The 21,205-nt window shown below is 36.2% G+C and overlaps 1 protein-coding gene across 3 annotated transcripts in view; it reads left to right on the top strand.

Moving 5' to 3' along the window:
• The window catches only part of CFAP20DC (CFAP20 domain containing), a 72,631-nt gene that overhangs the window by 33,062 nt on the left and 18,364 nt on the right, over positions 1–21,205 (top strand). For all 3 annotated transcript variants that reach the window (XM_010390177.4, XM_019280248.3, XM_019280247.3), the window contains 5 exons: positions 497–643; positions 5,777–6,108; positions 7,859–8,272; positions 13,712–13,864; positions 20,082–20,143. In XM_010390177.4, the coding sequence (XP_010388479.4) occupies positions 497–643; positions 5,777–6,108; positions 7,859–8,272; positions 13,712–13,864; positions 20,082–20,143 (1,108 nt within the window). The remainder of the gene's footprint in view (positions 1–496; positions 644–5,776; positions 6,109–7,858; positions 8,273–13,711; positions 13,865–20,081; positions 20,144–21,205) is intronic.

Raw genomic sequence — 21,205 nt, 5'->3', positions numbered from 1 at the left:
AGACTGCCAAAATTTTTGCATGATTGTGCCTTTGAACCTAAGACTTCATTCTTGTTTTTCTAATCCCTTATCTACCTAATTAATTACTGAAGACATATTCATTAAATAATGACTTACTCTCCTGTATGAGGGTGAATAAATGCTCATTCTCTCTGCAGCTATTTGTATTGTGAGTGATTGAGCCAGGGATCAGCACCTGCTGGCAGTAGCCACAATTTATACACATGCTCCTCCTTCCTCATGCTGCGAAAATAACTGAACTGCTGCAGTGGTTCTTGATTGTTTTGCAGACTTTTGCAAGCCTGTTTTTTATAATTACTATGGTTTGCCCTTCTTCCATGCCTAGTGTTAAATTTTTACTTCCTTTTGGCTGACATGCTCCTGCTGCCCTGCAAGATTCCCACACTGTTTGGAAGATGTTTGCATCCCAGTACAATGCCCCACATGCACTCAATATGAGTCTTCACAGGCATTTCATTTCTGCATTGCATTTCAGACCCTGAAATTCAGACTCAGAAAACATCTGTGAGTGGAGAAGCAGATTTTCAGCTCACCTCACCACAAGTACCATCACCAGACAAGAGCAGTGATAGAAGATTATCTCTAAAAAATGCAGCCAAACCCGCATGGGAGATAACCAGTGGTATGGTACTCATTTCATGTTATTTTACATTTCAGTTCTATGTGGTGTGAGGGACTATCTGCTGTAAATTTCAAAGGACCCAAAAGCAGTTCACATAAAAAAAAAATGTCTGTGTTGTGGGGGATTATGGAAATCAAGCACCCTGCAACAGAATTGCTTTTGAGCACTGATAAAGATTTGCAGGATTAAGCAGAGTACCAGAGCAGCGAATGAATATAAAAAGAAAAACTCCATGCTCTCATGATTAAAGGAAAAGAACTAAAAATAATTTATTCTTTAAATCCCTAATAAATTTAACACTGAAGACTCCAAATATGAAATGCACAAGAAATTTTACTTTTCCCAGATAAGAGTTTAGAATGTTAACTACAGTACCTATGTAATATCGGGGTGGGGGGGCAGGGGGGAGAGGGTTATTTTGTTTATTAAGTTCAGTGGTGATTTATTTCTTTTCTTATTCACAGAAAGACACCTCAGCTTATGTTTTGGGTTTTTTCCCTTTCACACCTGTCTACCAAAAAGTGTGGATTTTTTTTTTTTGTCATACAGTGTCAATCAACTTCCTTTTCATGTGTCTGGGAAGGGCATTATTGTGGCCAAAGTATCCTTTGTCTCTATGAAAAAGTAGTGCTACATTTTATTAGAAGGCATAGCCAGCAATTTGAAAAGTAGTTGGACTACTCAAATGTGCTCAAAATTGACCAATGAGGTTTTCCTTCATATTGTGAATGATTTCCATTGTGTGTATTCTTTGGGGATATTTAGAAGTGGTTATATAGTATGGCAGCTTCAGTAATCCATAATTGCTATTATGGGTTCTATAATTTGACTGAAAGAGATGCAAGATATTCAGGCAAATAGAGAATTCTTCTGGAGAATATTTTAATTCCTTCCTATTTACCTGAATTTTGAGAACTCTGGGGCAGGAATCACTGTCTTAACTTGTTTTTCATCTAGAACACCAGGACCTCTATCTAATGCCAGAATTTTAAAAAAATTAATCAACACGTTATTTTATGTAATTTTAAGTGATATGAAAAGACAGCCTTAGGGCAGTAGACTGGCCTGTCTAAATGCCCTCTCATAAATTCAGAGGCAGAGAACTGAGGAAGAAAGCTATGTGTAAACTCTGCTCTTTTGCTGTTTGTGTTTGCAGGAATGAAAACTGTTTCCTGATAATCTTAATTGTGTGTACAGGCAGATAAATGCATTATGTGAGTTTGTATGGTACAATTCTACAAACTGTTCCCTGTATTTTCATTGTTTGTCACTGTTAGCTCAGTCTGCAGATTTCAGTTTCTTTTCAATACATGAAGTTATCTAATTGTATGTAGATGACTTAATGATTTCTTTTTCCATTAATACTGGATTTATTTTTTCTGAGGAACTTCCTATGAGCAACTTCTTTATCAAGGAAAGTCCTCTTCTAGGCTTTGTTCTGGACTTCTTCCAAAGTGGGATATACTTGACCTGAGAGAAGAAATAAAATGAGTTAACATTGTTTGCGCCAATCTTATTTATTCAATGCTGAAACCTTCATTAAAATGTTAGGCTGTGATTAGAAGCTTTAGCATAAGTCTGACTGTGTAGAAGAGCTAATTAGATGGTAAGGTGATCATTCTTGCATTTATGTTGTTTGCTGCAATGTTGCGATTACGTAGTAGTTTGCATATTTTGCTAAGAATGTATTCCAAATTATTCATTACAATTGACATGGAAATTATGAGTTAAAAAGAAATTCTAGTATAGTTTCTGTTGGAGAGATAATGGGATTTTGTTTGGTCCAAAACTCCCTGCATCTTTCACTTTTGGACTATTTAAAAAGTGCTACACACTGACTACAGGTTACAGAAGTTGCTGAACTCTGTAACCAGCATAAAATGTCATCTTCAAATCATACAGACTTTTCTGTCTTCCCCATGCATATTTCATTAAGAATAAATACTGTGCTATGCAAATAAGTGTTTGGGTTTGACTTATTCCTAACTCAAGTATATTTCTTCAACAACTCTGTAAATGAATGTAGCTCTTACAGGGAGGCTTAGGCTAAAAAGGCAGGATATTCAGGCTAATGTTATATAGATTATATAATTATTTTAAAGTGCTTATTTTTATTTCTGAACTCCTTTTGGTCTGGGGAAGACATTACAATGGTGACTAAAATGTAAGAAAATTTTGGATGTCTGAGGCAGAGCCAGGAGTAGAAGTCAGGAGTTCAAGGCTCTAACTGCCTCATGTTCTCTAAACACTTGACAAAAACTGTTACTCTAGGACTTCTTTTATAAGTTTTGATACTTCTATCAAAATTGACTTAAAATCTTAAAAAAGCAAGTGATACATCATGTTGTTTCCTTCAGAATTCATTACAAAATTTTATCTGTAATTCCCTCTATGAATTAAACAGCAACAACTGCATTGGACATTATTCTAGAATGAGAATAGAACAGGTGAGACTGCAATGTGGGAAGTGGGTTGTTGCTAAGTCAGGAGACAAAAAGGTTAAGCCACTCCCCTCTACTCCTTCCCAGTCCTTTGTGCATAAGAATTCCTGAATTCTCTTGAAGTGAGTTGTGCACTAAGGGCATAACCATACCCTAGAGGGCTCTTTACAGTGGTCTGAGCTATTAGTGCATATTGGTAAACCATGAAGGCAGCATGAAACGTGTCAAATCTAATTTTATGATGAGGAAAAGATCTTCTGAATATTGAGGAGTGTATGTTATGTATTTTGGTGTTAGTCAAGACACTGCCAGGGAAACCTAATAAAATGTGTCTAGATTAAACTGGAAGGGTGGGTGCCAGACTGGTCAGAAGACTGCAAAGTGCTGAGATAAGAAAAAATACAGGAAATTCCTTAGCTAGCTAACTTTTGAAGATTTGTTTGTTTGTTTTGGAAAATGCAGCAATTTAAAAATTTTAATATCATTGCCTTAGGAAAAAGGGTAAACAGTCTTTTAGACTTAGCAACCGGAATAGCTGGGAAAAAGATTCTTTACATCTAGAAGACTTTTCCAGTTGAAGTTTGGGGATAAGTAATATTTTTGTGGCATTCCTGCATAGTGCTTTCTGGAGTTGTGAACAAGGCAGCATCTTCAGGGCCAAAGACTTTCAAAACAATCTCAGCCATGGTGGGCGAGATTCCTACTGGATAAATAACAGAGTAATTGAAAATACTGATTTAGTGTGTCAGAGTTTTTAAATCATGTTAGGTCACAGGATCAGTTGGGGAAAAAACATTTCCTGAGTCTTTGTTCTTGAACATCCAAATACTGTGTTCAGCTTCACTTAAAAAGTTCATGAGAAAATCCCTCTTCTCATTTCATTTTTATAGGAGAAATGATTGCTTAATAAAGGCAGCTTTTATAGATAGCAAAATATAGAGAAGGTATAAAATCTGTGAAATGTTCATGACTGTGTTTTCTCTTATGATTTTGTTTTATTTGTGTACCACCCTTCACATGTAATTCCATTGCCTATGAAAAATATGTTATCAGAGGAGTGTGACACAATCTTGAATGATAGTAGATAGCAGAATTCTGCTCTAATATCCTCCTTTGAAGAACCTGTAATTATAGATCAGAGCTAAAAGTCATTTGGTTTACTCAATGAAGGCTGTTTCCTAGAAGTTTTGAAGTCTCACTCATTTCTTGATGCTCTTGGAAAAACTAGTCCAAAATATTTATGAAATAAATAGAATCACTTGCATGTTCAGCTTTCAAGGCTTATAATAATTAAAAGAACAATCTACTAGATTGTTTTAAACCAGAATGACTTTCTAATATAACAAGAGTTTACCTGAAAGCCCTGGGGGTTCTTTTTAAGATGGTCTTCATGTAGAGATTGAAAAATGGTCTTCTCTGGAACAAGAAGATGCAAGCCATGATCATACAAGTCAAGTCCCTACTTTTCACTGTTTCCTGGATATTAACTGGAGTTTGGTAGCTTTACTAGCTGTCTTCAATAAACTGGAAAAATCACAGCAACCCAATAAGAAGACAGCTGTTTCTCCTGGCATCTCATTTTTCTTTCTTTTGTCTTCATTTATGGTGATTCAGACTTCCTCCCACCCACCCAAGCTGCTGAATGTGCCTGAAGTGGTAATTCTAACAAAACTAAAACTAAAATATCACAGTAAAGCACAAAATATCACACTGAACTTACTGTCTTCTGTGATGGCAAGCATTTTATTATTGCAATGCAACTTCATTATTACATTTTTAGTATTTTTTTATTGAATTTTTTTAGTGTGGTTGATGGTAACTTTGTTTTATGGAGCTGGAAAGTTTCAATATCTAGTGAATAATCCACACCACACTACCTTTAATGAAGATAAGGGAGTATTGCATACTTGAGCAATTCTCCTTTCCTTAGATGCTATTTGAGATTGGTTGCAATCAATCAAATTGCCTTTTTTTTCTATACCAACATTCCAAACGATAAAATATAAGTTAACAATAAGAGTATAAAAATGGTCTTTTCGTGTGTATCTGGTGCACTCCATCTTTAAATCCATTTCTGTAGTTTATTGTTTGTTTTTAAATTGTCCGATTAGTTGTGGCTATATTCAGGGAAACTCGCTGAATCTTTATACATCTTTATACATTTTTCATGTCACATTTTTTTATCAGAACAGTAGTTTTAAATTGAGATTTAAACCATAAGTTCTCAATGTAAAAGTGTGGAATTCCAGCAATAAAGAAGGAGCAGATTGTAATATTATGAACTTTCCACCAATGTGTGATTATTTTTTAAATGTCAGACACAAAAAATGCCTATAGCAAAATATCAATGGCCATATTTAATAAAATTATGTTTTCCAAGAATAAAATTCAGTTGCAGGTTTCAAATCTTGACAGCTAAATAGTTTCAGGTTTGCAAATTGCAGGCCTGCATGTCATGTACCAAAGCCTGTGTGCTTTTTGAGCTCTGATTAGAAATGTTTTGATTAACCTTGCTGCACTTTGAAAGCAACCTGATCTTTTTCACTGCATCCTCATCACTCTTACTCTTCTTTGATAGGCAAAATATTTCTGTATTAGAAAAATTTACTTTGCTCTACAACTTTCTGAGAAAATGAGAATGATCAGAGTAGCTCACAATTTACATATTTGCCATTAAAATTGTATGTTTCAGATAAATGGGTGTTTCCAGAGAGCTTCACTGAGAGTATTCAGTTGGATGGGAAGGAGCACTTCGGAGCTACTGGAAGTTCAGCTTGCTGTAATTTACCCTCAGCCCAGAATGCCTCTGTTGAACATCACAACAGGGAAACAGCTGATCATCACAGGAATAATAAAGAGGTTTTCACATTTTCATCAAAACCTCGATCACCTCCTCACGGAAAGTCTCCAAATATGTCACCAGAAAGTTGTGTTTTCCCTTTGGATTTGGAGCCAGACAGTAACGGAGAAGATGAGAAAACCGAAACTGAAGATAGCTTTGAAGGAACTGACAGCAGTGAGGAGGTAGGCCACTTTGTAGATGTAACTCTTGATAAAGCAGTCTTCATCCTAAAATTCCTCGGATGAGATTCTGTCTTCAAGCCAGACAGAGAGGATAAATCATCTTTTCCCCATATACCAACAGGTATATCTGTCTTTGCCGGGTTGTTGTGTCTAACTGGATACAGGACTCAATGCAGGTGTCTTTTGCAACAAGTTGATGAAAGAAACCTAACTTTGTCAGGCCCTATGCTAACAGAGAGATGCCAGATCTGTGCATCATCGCTACAAAAAAATATTGTAGGAAAGCCTACATCATAGATTTGAGTGAGATCCAAGTCCTTTGTGGTTGCTCAAGAATTCAGTAAATAAGACTTCATTGTACCTTTTAAAACTATAAATGGAGACTGGTTTTGCTCATTGCCATTGTTGAAAGTGGGTTATAAAATTCCAGCTTTTGAATGTCACTTGATTATTGGTGTTTCTGCTGTATATCCTGTCTGAGCATCACCAACTTTAATTCTTTAGCAATGTGGAAATCTTCCAGCAATGAAATTAATGAAAGAAAATTTTTTAGTTTATACTAAACATTTTTTAGTATCTCTATCTAGTATCATGTGATACTGTATAGAAATTTGCTGGATTGTCAATGCATGCAATAATTTCATTATGTCATTACAGTAACTGCTAAAGTTCCTACCTTTATGAACATTCAAGTATATTTCACTTTTAACTGTAAAATTTGTTTCTTAGCATTCAAATCTGTGGCTCACAGCAGAGAAATAAAATGTAACTGAGTTGCATAATAGCAGGAAGGACTGAATTTAACTGTTCTACAAAATAACTGAGGGAATGAAACTATAAATTTCCAAAATGTGTACCATTAATAAAACTGAGGGATTATCTTTTTGAATGCGCACTTCGTGCTGTGTAATCTTGGACTCACTGAAGTCAGTAACAGTCTTGGTTCACTTTCATGTGCAGCAGGATTGCACCTCAGCTGTGAGAGGCACACTGCAGGTGATACTGCCTTACATTCTGTGTGGGAGCATACGGCAGAGGAGCAGCATCACCAGATGAAGATGAGGCCTCTCTCATCCTTTCTTTTTTGAGAATAAGAATGTTGAGGCAAACACTTCCATTATTTCTCTTTCCCTCTGTTCAGTCCTGCTGATTGCTGTTGAGATGGGGTATGAGTGAACATCATACACTTGATTCGTGGGATATTTTGCAGAGACATTGTTAGAAGCATGCATTTAAGGTTAATAAACTAACCTCTAAAATTCTTAAATTGCATTCAAATGGTAATGAATATGATACCCAGTACCATATGATTACCAGGGCAGAGCAAAATTATCTCAGCGGGAGTTATTTCTTCTACATTTAAGTTGAAGATGCAATGTGAAAATATGGAATATTAATAATTCAATGGAAAGACATCATTGTCAGGGACTCTTTGCTTAGTTTTGGTTTTCAGTTGTAGTAAATTCTCTTGAAATCATGACTGTCATGTAAGACACAGGTTTGGGAGGTTACCAGCATTCAAAATTTGGCCTGACATTTTGAAAAGAGTAATCAGCTTCAGATGTAAGAATATGTTTATGGTATAGTCAGTGTATTTGCCAGGAGAAGCAGCTGTTTTTCAGAATCCTTGTAAATTTGGAAACAGGAAGCAGAGATTAAAGAGAGATTTTGAAGTGTTACAGTTATGTAAAACTGAATTGTGTGATGATGAGAAGGAACCAACCACTCTTGCTTTGTTTCCTAAATTTAGGATGACAACAGTGAACTCATCCAGGCTACTGAGGACATTGAGGACAGCCACAGTAGAAAAGGAACATCTGATTCAGCAATTTTTAAACAGATCCCATTAAATAAGATGTCACAGAGAAATGAATACTCGAAGAATAAGGAACACAGCAAAAATAACTTCGAAGAGACCATCTTATCAAAACCACAGAGTTCCACCGTGAGAAAAACAGAATCTATTAGCTTTCAGAGAAGTTTAAAGCCTATCCTCTCTCTTTCTCCAATTCAAAGTAAATCTAAATCCTTTAGAGTAATTAGAAATGTATCTGAAGAAACTGAAAGATATGAAGGAGTTTCAGATCAATTAGAAAGATCTGTCAGTAAAACATCTCTCAAGAAAGTCTCAAAAGAAAATTCATGTCTGACAGGGCAGACTTGTGTAAGTGATTTTTTCTTTGAAATTAAATTGCTAGATTGTATAGAGAAGCTGTATTAGATATACCCATTTGCATGAAGTGATTAATGTACCTCTTTCATTCAGATATATTCTGGGTTCATCATAACAGCATTTACTGTGCTCAGTCTGTTGAAAGTTGATTTTTTAGGGGTTTGTGGCACACAAAATAATACTCCAGATATAAGAGAAATCACAAAGGTTTGTAGATAAAAAGATGTGTCATTGAGCTACTCACATTTTGGAAATATGTGAGTTAGAAAATAGTTTGGGGCTGAAAGGTTACAGAGGAAAATTGGCAGATTTTAAATTGCTGCATTAACAAATGACCACAGAAGGAGTGTTAATTTGGGTACTTCATGGTCTCTCTGTGTGAGCCCTGAGCAATAATAAATTGTGTGATTGAGAGCCAGCAGTGAGGCAGCTTCTGTCCAGCAGTCAGCCATAGATGGCTGCAGAGAATAACCGGGCAAGGACAAGGAAGGCACCTGGGGGTACCTCAGCAGCATGGCCCTGCAGGCTTCCTTCCAGCGGTCCTTAGTTTAGCCATTTCTTCAGGAAAGGTGGTGTCTATGGTAAATAACTGGTGGTGGAATTTTTTTCCACAGATTTGTGTTTGCTTTTTGCACTTATATGGCCTTTGCCTAGTGACAGTGAATTTCAAACATTAACTGCTATTTGTGGGAAAAAATATGTATCTTCATTTTTCTTGTTTTGAATGCTTTGTCTCCTTCCTGGTGCTTTCTTATTCTTTTGTTTCTTATAAAAAACAATGAGTAATCTTTTTTTTTTCAATTCATATTCTTACCTGTGCCACTTCCTACTTCATGGCTGTGTATCATATTCCCTTGCAGGTGTCTCTTTTCCAGGTCAAAGAGTTTTATGGTATTTAGTCCCAGGATTGCTGTTTTGTGAATTTTTTTGTGTAATTTTACCCAGGGATGTTGAATTGAGCTACTGCATGATCATTACTGTAAGCATGGAGTTTGTTTTCTAATATCTTGAATATATCTTGAATTTCTTGTAATATCTTTTGTCCCCAGGTATTGCACGCCTCTGGGGACCAAAAGAATAGACACTTCTCTTTTTGGGGGGCTCTATGAAGTAGTTATGCATTGTTCGAAAAAAAAATTCTATTTAATGTCTTGGAATATGATCTGTACCTCATTTACATGAAGGAAATGGACATGTATAATTTTGAGTCCTTATAGTTTGTCTCATCTGCTGTAGGAAAGGGAGTGTGCTGTCATTCTGCTGTAGGAATCTTGGTCTGTAGCATTTCTGTGAGCTGTTGATACAGTTAATTTTAGTTACCTGATTTGACAGCCTCTGTAAAAGGGAAAGCAGGAGCCATGACTTCCATGGGACATGGCTGCTGCTGTTGGGGCAGGGCCATCCCACTGAAAGGTTCTACCTGCCTACCTGGAGCTGCTGTGGCTGCTGATGGACAGCCCTGCAGTTAATTGTGGATATGGAAATCCAGGCATGGAGCTAGGAGGAGCAATCCAAACTGGGCAGCAGATTAAAGAATAGTCTAGGAAAGCACATATTCAGCTTTTCTGTGTCCTTGATGGGGAAATGCTCGTCCTGCCATGCCACTGATGCTTCAGTGCTTTTTTGTGAAATGAGTCTCTTTTTGTCCTGGTGCAGGGGCTGGGGTTTATGTGTCTCACAATGCTGTGAGGTTGTCTCTCAGAGGGATTCTGGAAATCTCTTCCTGTATTCTGCAAGTAGATTATTGGATTGGTGGAGGCCCTGTGCTTTTCCTGATAAAAACAGAACATCCTTTTCCATGAAGGTTGTGGAGACTGGTTTCCTTTGGGAAGGAAGTAGATTAGGGGAAAGCAAGGGGAATGAAACACAATAGTGCAAGTGAAAATCAGAAACAGTGCTGAGACTCCATGATAATGAGAAATATCAGTGGCTGGTAATTTTAAAGACTATGAAAAGCAAAAAAAATAAAAAAGCAGAGAAAATCCTACAAATAGCAGCATATGTTCTATGTATTTATGATCTGGAAAGGACATTAGAACTGCCACTAGTGGTGTAGAAAATGTGGAAGAAAGCCATGCATGGGTTCATTTCTGTTGAGAAAGAAGATAATGTTTCTGTAATTTTCAGTTTTAGGAAAAGCCCCAGTTGATACTGATAATCTGATTCTCTTTTTCTTAGAGATGGTAATATGCAGTGAGTGTGTATGGTAAAATTTGTTTGTATTTTGAATTCCCTTTCCCTCCTAGTATAGTTTTTAGGAATTTAATTTTTCTCTTTTCCAGTAACTACTTACATCTTTGCAATTAAATGTATTCCTTGTTTCCTGATCTTTTCAAGTGTTAGAAAATTTTTCCACTTAAAATTCAAGTATGTTTATTACTTATCATAACTGTAATCTATTTGTCCATAATAAATGAAATTATACATTTATTACTTTCCTAAAAGATATTATCAGTGTTTAATGCAGTCATCAACTTTGTCCTGTAGAACACAGCTAAATGTAGACTCTCTAGGTGAATTGCAATAGTTGATTACTAATTTAGACAATAAGGTTATTACCATACTGCACTTGTAGCTGTAAATGTATTGCACATGTGACTTGTTACCTGTAATTATTTTTGTTCAAGAAAAAATCCTATTATTAATGTATAGGAACTCATTAGCTACAGAATTTGTTTTACTGCTACAAAACATAAGATTAAAGTATCTGGCAGATCTAGGTCCTATACTTGATTTAATCAAGTCTTAAAATTTTACAGAAGCCCTTCCTTGGAGTTCTTTGACACTTCTTTTTATGCTCATACAGAGGACTAGTGAAGAAGGAAAAATGCTTAACCAAGTCTTCCTGCAACTGATTTGCCAGCTGCTTAATATGCTTTAAAGACCTGGTTTCTTGCAATGTTTTATTCATGTTTTAATAGAGTTCTCTATTATTAAGTTCAAATATTTTTAATTAAGAAAGAAGTATAGCCCTCTGGGTAATATTGCAGGCATGTAGATAGCTGGTAATTAAAGTTTTCCACACGTATAACTACTTTCAAACAATTCTGAATAAATCATTTGAACCTAGAAGAATGCAAATGTCATTATATATGAAAAAAATCCTTTAAACAACAGGTTTTGTCAATCTAGCAAAAGTTTTAAGTGCTTAATAAAAATGCCTTGTTGTAAGGGAAGGATATGCAAATAGACAAGATAAGCTTTTAATTACTAAATGAAATATTAATTTTAGACAAATTTACGAATATTGCAAAAGTTCTTCTTACATCAAAAGATTTTCCTAAATTACAAAGTTAACTTAATTTCAGATTCAGTTTTCAAATTCTCTGTTTGAAAACCAACAAAGACAATATGAAATTTGTGAAGAGGCTTTTTGGTAGTAGTCATCTGAAGTTGAAGAATAAATAGTCCAAACTATTTCTCCTTCATTAGTTTATTGTAGGGGATGCTTAACACAGAAAATGGTCATAGCATCTCTTCTCCTTCCTGAGTATGGTATTTTCAGAGGGAGACCATTACAGGAAAAGAAAACAGAATGACAATTTGAAATAAGCTGGGGAGGGGGTGGGGGAACAGCAGATGTTTAGAATTATGCTGTGATAATTCCAAAAATCTATGCATCTTTCTTCATAGATGTAAAGGAACAGACAAGCAAGTTTGGGCAATTTTTGTGCTTTTATTAAAAAGAGAATGAGAAAAAAAAGTTCTTTCAATAGTTAGTGCTTTTATTCTGCAGAGCACCAGTTCATTCAGTCAGTTTAATGACTGCATACCAATTATATGAGGGAAGAAAGACAAGCCAAAGCTTCTCTTACAATAATCAAATAACTGCAGAAGGTTTATATATAGGAAAATTAACAGGAAATCAGCATGTTCAGTAAGATCAATAAAAGTTACAGCAGCTGCAGATCTGGTAGAAGACTGATACATCAGAGCAAAGCAGGCTCCCCAGGTGTAACAAAGCAAGCTTTGGGTGAGGTGAACAAATGACTAATAGTCACTGAGCTAGTAACAGGCATTCAGAAAGGGTCTAGAGAAAACATTTCATATTATTTCAGGATTAAAAATGATAGTAGTAATCACAATATTCAGGAATGAAGCTTGGACCTCATAAGCCAGGGGTAAAAAAGGAATGGTAGCTGTGCAAACTGCTTTGTATCTTCTGTCATCTTCTTGTACCTTGTATGTTATATACAGAGAAAGCAAAGAGTTGTAATCATAATTTCAGTATGAATTCTGGTGGTAAGGTGACTTTTGTACCCCTAGAAGACACACTTAAACATTACACACTGTATTTCGTAGCAGGAAAAGCTGTCAGTGTTCGTATCACTTGTACTGCTGACGTGTGTGTTCTTGAGGTCTTCTGGTACCTGGTACCATCTCACAGCAAAACAGACTGAGAGATCCTCCCTTCTGCCAGGAATATGATACACTCCTGGTCTAAAAGCTCCATTCTCTTCACTAGAATCAAAGCACTGTCCTTCCTTGGGATATTGTTGTATAGTGTCTCACAGCCCACTGGCCAATATTCCAGTCATCTAAATCCATTCAAGTTCTGCTCACTGCCTGGATTCACTTTTCAAGCAGAAATGTTTTCTACTTCCATTTAGAATCACAACTAGATGTCTCAAGTATTAGACTTGTTCCTTTGTGAAAGAGCAATCTATGTGGACCCTTTAAAAAAGGGATAGCTTTTCTCAAAGAAGGAGTTCTTTAAACAACGATGATGCCACCAGCAGGTTGGGTGACTTTAAAGTATCTTATTTTAAGGTTTTGAGTGAGGTTCAAGTACCAACTGCAAAATGGTTATTATGTGTTTGCAGCTTTTGACTTGTGGATCAAGTTTGATATAACAATTAGGGTTATATTAACAATTCAACTAGTGGATATGAAAAAAAGTGAAAAGACATTGAAATTTACTTAAAAATTCATTCACTAACAAATTGCCAGAAAAACTTTTGAAATTTAGTGTTGACATGGCTTTCCAGAGAAATTTTATACTCTGTTTAACCAGTAACTAAATGGTATGTTGATGGTGTTGATGATAACATGATAACTGTGGGATTGGGTTTAATTCAAGGTTTGCATTTATTAGCTAGGATTTTTGAACTTCTTAAAGCCTGCTTTTATCTTCTGTTTTTAATTGCAGTGGAACAGCAACTTCACCAAACACCCTGGATAAAAACTGCCATTCATTACAGTGTTTGTGGTGTTCTTCTTTCCTGTAATTATGTGTAAATATGCTTGATCTTCATAGCTGAACAGAAATCTGTTAACTTATTTTTTCTAGTAAACATTTTGTTTCTCTTTCAGTATTGTACCTTCTTGAAGATTCTCTGAGAGATTCTCCAAGGTCTCTCTGGGTTTGAGTCATCTATTCTGTTTGGTGATCCTGTCCGATATTGTTGACTTTTCAATTTTATTTCACAGGAGTATGACAGGGAAAAGTACCAGTCAAATAGACTAAGTTCATCTGAACTACAGATGCTGGCCAGCATGAAGAGACAACAAAATGAAGAATTATGGGATGCTGGGATCTCCCATGAGCTGAGCGTGTCACAGATCGATATCTGCAATGTCAACGTAAGTACCAGCAGTGATGATGATACAGCAACCTGGAACTCCTGTTTCCCACCAGTAAGTCTAAACCCACAGTATTTTCTCAGGGGTCTTGAATACTAAATCTTCTTTGAGTAGAGTTGAAACTTAAGGTATCATTACCAAAGGCTCTTAGAACTTATCAAGTAAAATATTTAACCAAGATACACACGCTTCCAGCAGGTTCTCTAGTACCATCACGGATAAAGAGAAATCTGTTATATATATTCCTTCCTAGAATCCTGAATAATCATGTAGGCTGTACAGTTTGTCACAATAGTGGCTGACAACCTGCAGGTGTGTGATACAGTACTTAAAAATAGTTCCAAAATGAATGAAACCCATATACACCAGTCAGCAGCTGCATTACAGTGTGAGTAATGGAAAATAATTGCTTCTTACAATGATAAAGTCTCATTACTGGAAAGCTATATGTTTAAAGAACTGAAGCAGGAGAAAGCAGCAAAAAGCTGCAGTAGTTCTGTGTACTTGGTATATGATCATTATGAATTTTACACCTTGGATCATTACTTGTCCTGGTACAAAGTGGTACAGAATCACGCAGACCTGCCCTATGTGACAGTACTGCTATAAGAAGCTGAGTATTTGTTGCAGTACACCAAAAAGTATTGAATGTATGAAAGCACAGAATAACATTTCAGGAACTATATAAAGGTACTAGCAGGAGCTGCTGTAAAACTAGATAACCTCCTACTCTATTTATACATTAGCAATATAGCTGTTATTTTATTACAGTTGGAGCAATAATAAACAATTAATGTGGCTTAAGTAAAGCACACAGCATAACTCTGAGGCAGAACCATCATTAGAAGAGTAAACGCAGCTGTGTTGCCCCAATATTAACTATTGCAGAGTAAATGCTCTAAAGTGTCAGGTGCAAATTACCTTCAAGGTTCTACAGGGTCCAAATAGAGGCCTGTAGCAGCAACTTTCTGTAGTGAATTATCAACACAGTGCTGGAACTTTGGAGTACCCTGTTAAATGAAGGTTTCAAAACAGAAGAAATGTATTGGTAAGTGGGTAATTGTACAAATAAGAACTTGATTTACAGAGTACTATTTCACAGGACATCAGAAAAACATTAGTTGGTATTAACTATTTGGTATACATCTCCATTACACATTTTGTTAATTTAATGATATTTCCAATGTGTTTTCTCTGTGCTCACTAAATAGGCTCAAACATGGTTCAAATCTGCAAGACTAGGCAAATGGAAGTCAATTAAATATAGAGAATAGCAGTCTCATTAATTTTTTAGTAGCTTAATTATAAGGAAACTGATAAGAATATTTAGATACATCAGGTTTGGTTAATACAAAGTGCATGACTAAAACATAACGAACTTTTAAAGTAAAATGTACTCCTTCAGTGTTCAGTGAAGCACAATATGATTGCAAAGACTATTCTTTGATCTTACTGCCTTGATCAACTTCTGTAGCTTCAATCTAAAAAAAGTGTTTAGACATAATAGGTTAGTAATATAAATTGCAATTTAATATAATTGTAGTTTTTCATAACAGCCCTTTATGCTCATCTTTCTCTACATAATTCAAGTGTAAAAGGCAAGATTTTGTCTTTGAGAGAGTTTTTCATGTTTCATTCAGCTGACTGAAGAGTTTGTTGTACCTTACACATTCAGCCTTAGCAGGTTTTTCCACTGCATTTTGCAAGGCGGACACTGAGACTATTTTAAGATTAAATGGCAAGAAACTCATTTTCAAGGAGAAATAACTTAGGAAAGAAACCTGATCTTTCTCAGATAAAGACTAACCACTTAGTTCCTCACAAAAACAAAGACATTCAGCTTTCCAGGTCTTCCCTACCCATTTACTCAGCCTTTATGGAGAGAACTCTGAACAGTGTCAGTCAGTCCCCAGCATCTGGTGTTTCACTTCATATTTTCCTTTCTGAGATATCAGCCAGAGCACCAGCTATTCATAGATATGATAGAAGTTTTTTGAGTATGGACTTCTGTGTTTAACACTGCTCGATGTAATTCTGTTCCAGCATTTGGAAAAATGCAGAGTATCTATGTGAGGGGGATAATTCACTCTGTAGACCTTTGGTATCTAAGAAGGCTGTTAACAACAATTGTTAATGGAGGTGATTATTTAATCACCCCACATTCTTTCAACACAGAAGCTTTTAAAAAGTAGTTGGGGGAATTTTGGTATGCTGATGGTGAATGTTAGTATATTTTGATATGCTTACAACGTTTCAGAAGACGTGAGAGTAGCAATGCTGTGCCAGTATTTAAATGGTTAGCTGACATGAAATAGTCTTTAGTCAGGCATTCTCTTTCTGTAAGACCTAAAATCATAGAATTATAGAATAGTTTGGTTTGGAAGGGACCTTTAAAGGTCATCTAATCCGTCACTCCTAGCACTGGGCAAGGACACCTTCCACTAGACCCAGTTGCTCAGGTCCCCATCCAATCTGGCCTTGAACATTTGTAGGGATGGGCAGTCACAGTTTCTCTGGGCAACCTGTTCCAATGCCTCACCACCCACAATGTAAAAAAATTCTTCCTAACATTTGGTCTAAATCTACCCTCTTTTAGTTTAAAACTGTTGCCCTTTGTCCTACCACAACAAGCCCTGCTAAAATTCTGTCCCCCTTTTTCTTGTAAAGCCTCCTTTAGGTACTGAATGGCTGCAGTAGGACCTTTCCAGAGCCTTCTCTTCTCCATGCTGAAAACCCTAGCTCTCTCAGCCTGTCGCCATAGGAGAGATCTTCCAGTCCTCTGATAATTTTTGCAGCCCCACTCTGGACTCACTCCAGCAGGTCCATGTCTTTCCTGTGCTGAGGACCCCAGAGCTGGACACAATACCCCAGGTGGGGTCTCATAGGGGCAGAGTAGAGGGGCAGAACTTCCTCCTCAACCTGCTGCCAATGCTTCCTTTGGATGCAGCCCAGGATACAATTGGTACTCTGGTCTGACAGGTCATGTCTAGTTCTTCATCCTGCAATACTCCCAAGTCCTTCTCCACAGGGCTGCTCTCAATGCTTTCATCCGCCAATACTAGTAAACTCATCATTTCTTCAGCTTCCAGTTTTTATAAAGAAGTGTTTCTTATACATGTATTTATTCCTTATATATTTTTATTATGTAAAAAATATATGTGCAGAATAAAAGCAGATTTGTTTTTATGTCCCTGATCTTTAGCACCACCATCATTTGAGTTAAGAGAATTTTCAAATGCTCAATCCTTCCAAAATCAGATGTACAAACTGCAGAAAAGTTTAGAGAGAGAGAGATATAGATCTGTAGCCATCTTCCAGTTGCATAGGTAAATTACTTTAGCACTGCAGTATATGGAAAAGAAATAGAAATAATCCTCATATTGGAATTTGAGAAATTAAGGACAGCTTGAAATTCTTGTCATGATTAAACTTTCATGCTTACATGTGTTTCCAGGTTGTATCTTTCTGATTCTTTAAATCAGTAGTATCAATTGCTTTCTTTCTCTTATGTTTTTCAAAGATAAATAAGGAGTATTTTCTTCCAAATTTTTCTTCATTTTATGCATTTGTGTCCTTTAGTTGGAATCTATGGCAACAGCACCACCAGAAGGCAGTTTTTTGTGTATCTTTAATTTTGAAATACCTTTGATGTTTTGCAAGGCAAGACAGGGTATAATCATGTTAGATAATGAATTTATGTATCCAACCATTATTTTATATATAAAGCACATTCTGAGTGAGTTTAATTTTTTCATCACTTAAACTTTTTGGCTTGATTTCCAGACTCATTGAAGAGTGTCATGTTACTGACTTAAATGAATCTGAGAAACCCTTGTGAATGTAAAGGCACATAGATCAATCACATTACTGAGCTGCAGTTAGAACAGATGTTCTTAAACATGTACAAAACAGATATACTAAAATTGTGGTTTTATATTCTATGATAGTTTACCAAGAACTGGATATATGCTGTCAGGAGAAAATGTTGAAATGGAAGTGGTTTATCAGCTGCTGTAAACTATGACAGCCAAAAAAGAATAAAATCACTTTGAATATTACACACTACCCAGCATAACTTTCAGTTATAAATATGAAAAACTTCTACTTTAAAATGGGTTTACTTTGAAGGAGGATTGTAAGCCCTTGTAAAATGTGTGTGGGGCACAGTTTCAATTCAATACTATGTGTATATAGAGCCAAATATTTTAAAATATTTTATTTGACGGTGTCTTACCTAAATGTTCTCTTAAATCTTAAGACCTATGAAAATCCATGCTAGCTTTGCAACACTATGAAGACACAGTTATATATATTGCAGAGTTTAATGTGAAGTTTATACCCACACATATAAACATTATCCAAGAAAATTTGCAAAGCTTACAAGACATTTCTGCTTAAATGCCTTGCTTTATTCTAGAGATCCTGTAAGACTTCCTTGCCCTGTCAGAGAATTGGCCCATTCAGCTTCTTGGATAGTTGTTTCCACACTTCAGACATCAATTCAAATACAACACAAACATTCTGGAGAAAGATTGTCTACAAGAGTATTCAAGATTTCTTACTGCATATGGTCCCTGTTTCTCAGTCAGAAATGCAAAGGAGAAGGAAGATTCTCCTAATTGCTCACTGATATATCCTGGAAGCTTGTAGTGGTATAATAGTGGTATAATGTTGCATTAGCAGAATCCAAGTTATGCCCACCACTAAGATATGTCTTTCGGGTAAGTACTCACAGAGAAGAAAGATTACTTGTTCCACAAGCAACTGCCTAAATATAAATTCAGTCACATAAGTCTTGATCTGAAAAATATTTGAAAGAGTACTTCCAGGTTCATACCTAATTTGTGGAAGGTCTTCTGGCCTCCTTTGTGAGTTTTCAGAAAAGAAGGTCACTTAACATGGAAATGGTCTGGCAGAACTGAAGTCTTACAGACAAGAGGAATGTTATTTAAACCCAGAATTATGCCAACTGTGAGCTCAGTTTGACAACCCCTGGAGGGATCTGTTCACATCAACTCAAATCGCAAAACTGAGGCAGGGTATTCTTTACTATGAAATAAGACCAAAAATTATTTAGACAGATATTCTGGTTCATAGACTGACTAATTCACTCTCTGTCTTGTCCTCAATCTTCCACTAGCTGTCATCAGGGAATTGCACTATCCACCACCAGGCAGTGAGTCATATTTGGTAGTAATTAGGATGTCATTCATCCTGAACATGTATTTTACAACATCCCTTTCCATTTTCTGAAACCATGAGAACATACTCATTTTTATATTGATCTTTTTTAAAAAGAATCTTTTCACAACACTTTTTATTATTTTAGCATTTTGTGTACTAAATTGTGTAAGTATTGTTAGTGTATGCTTACATTTTCATTTACTTTGCATTTCCTCCAGTGATTTGTTTAGAATTGCTTTTGAGGTGTGTGATAATGGCAGGGGAAGTCTCTTCTGGTAGAACTACATATATTCTGGGAGAAAATGTATTTATGGATTTTGAAATTCTTGAATTTTTACATCAGTTTATGATATTGATCTTTCTTGCAAATAACTCTTTTTAATGCCATAAACCAAATGTAGTTTGAAACTTTTGGGACATGTACTTACAATGGGTAGGTAAGATTTGAAGACTGGAAAAATATTGTATTTTGTATGAATATTCATACAGTCCACTGTTAGCTGTTCAGAACAGCTTAATCCAGGCTTCAAAGCTGCAGTGCCATGGAGAATCATATGTGCTTCAGTAATCATCATTTGGGACTGCTAAAATAACTGCTATTGGTGCTTCTAACCTGATGTACCAGCTCTCTTACCTCTCCCTTGGTGTTTTCTACTCTTAAAAATGGTTTGTTCTGCACAGATCCTACTAAGAGTTCCTTCCTCATGCTTCCTACACATGCTCAATCCAGACTCTTCTGTCAGACAAGACTTTACCACCCCCCATCTCTGAAGTTTCCTGACTGTCCCAACACTCTCACAGGCAGCAGAGAAATGACTGTGTGATCGACTCCTTAATTTATATGTATTTCCACCCAGACAAAAATCATCCTTAAAGTTGTGCTTTTGTACAGTTCGGACCAGAATATCCATTTTTAATTTCACAGATAAGAAAAAAGACTGTAAAATTCTAGTATTGGCAGCTGCAAATGTGTATGCTCATACCAGGTCTCTGACATACTTCTAAACAATCTATTATTTTTTGTTTTCCATAGCCCGTCAGTCAGGAGCATCATTATCAGAAAGAAATGAGCCCACTTTCTCATTCCAGCCCACAGTAAGATTCCATTTATAGCCCAGGCAGTAAGGATTCAGTTCTGAATATTAAATGTGACACTCTTTGATTTAATCTTCAATCTCTTTTCAATTGCAACCTCCTCTCAGAGGGCTTTATTGCTCATTTTAGTCATTGTCTACAGTATGTCTGAGCTGTCCGGGAACACAGAACCGAATTCTGCATGTTTTGGATGTACCACTGTGTATTTAAAGTATCTGACACAGGCCTTGCTCCTACATCTGCTTTGATGTGTGATTCAGCAAATCGTCCTCATCTCACATACATGCACTCTCATCTATTTCTTTCTCCCTCTCTCCCTCTCTGCTTTGAAGGCTTAGAACTAGAATTCTGTATGTGACTGTAGGTGTCAGGGAATCAATTTGTTCCAAAAGATTTTAATGTTACTTATTATGAAAGGGTTTTTTTTTCAATAGATAGCCCAGTTAGGAGTGGGGGTTACAACACTCTGGGATAGAGCAAAGGGATCCTGTCTACAGCATATTTTGTCTGTCAGGTTTTTAGCTTGATCTGTTTTGTTTGGAATCAGCAACAAAATCCCTGTGACTTTAATGTAAGGTGAGATGACAAGGGGAGAAGGTGACTAGGGAAAATTAATCAGATTGAGACTATTGAGACAATCAAGATTAATTGTCCAGTCTCAGACCTCCTTTGTACCTGTGAAACCCTCACATCACTGTCAATTTTTTAACTGCCCGAACAAGAGGTGTACTAATTTTTAAAAGCAGTCCTATTTCACTTTCACTTGGTGTCATTAATGTGGATTTTGCTTGTCTGAGTTTTAACTGGATGAGGTATGTGTTTTGGGGGGTAGGAGTAGGGGACATTTCAGATACAACTTCTTTATATTTTACCAAGTCTGAAATGTTTTATGAGAGCTCACTGTCAGTCAGTTGTGCAGGATGTTTCTCCTCGCAGAGATGTTTTCAGCCACTTGAATCACTCGCCATCCATACTTTTATGGATTCAAAATCTTCTGATTAGATTTTATGAACTGAACAATATGAAACTTTCTGTGCAAGGTCACCCAGATGCATCAGTTAT

This window comes from Corvus cornix, chromosome 12, assembly GCF_000738735.6.
Source record: "Corvus cornix cornix isolate S_Up_H32 chromosome 12, ASM73873v5, whole genome shotgun sequence".
NCBI classification, from domain to species: domain Eukaryota; kingdom Metazoa; phylum Chordata; class Aves; order Passeriformes; family Corvidae; genus Corvus; species Corvus cornix.
Note: the sequence above shows the minus strand (reverse complement) of the source record. Positions and strands in the feature narration are given on the sequence as shown.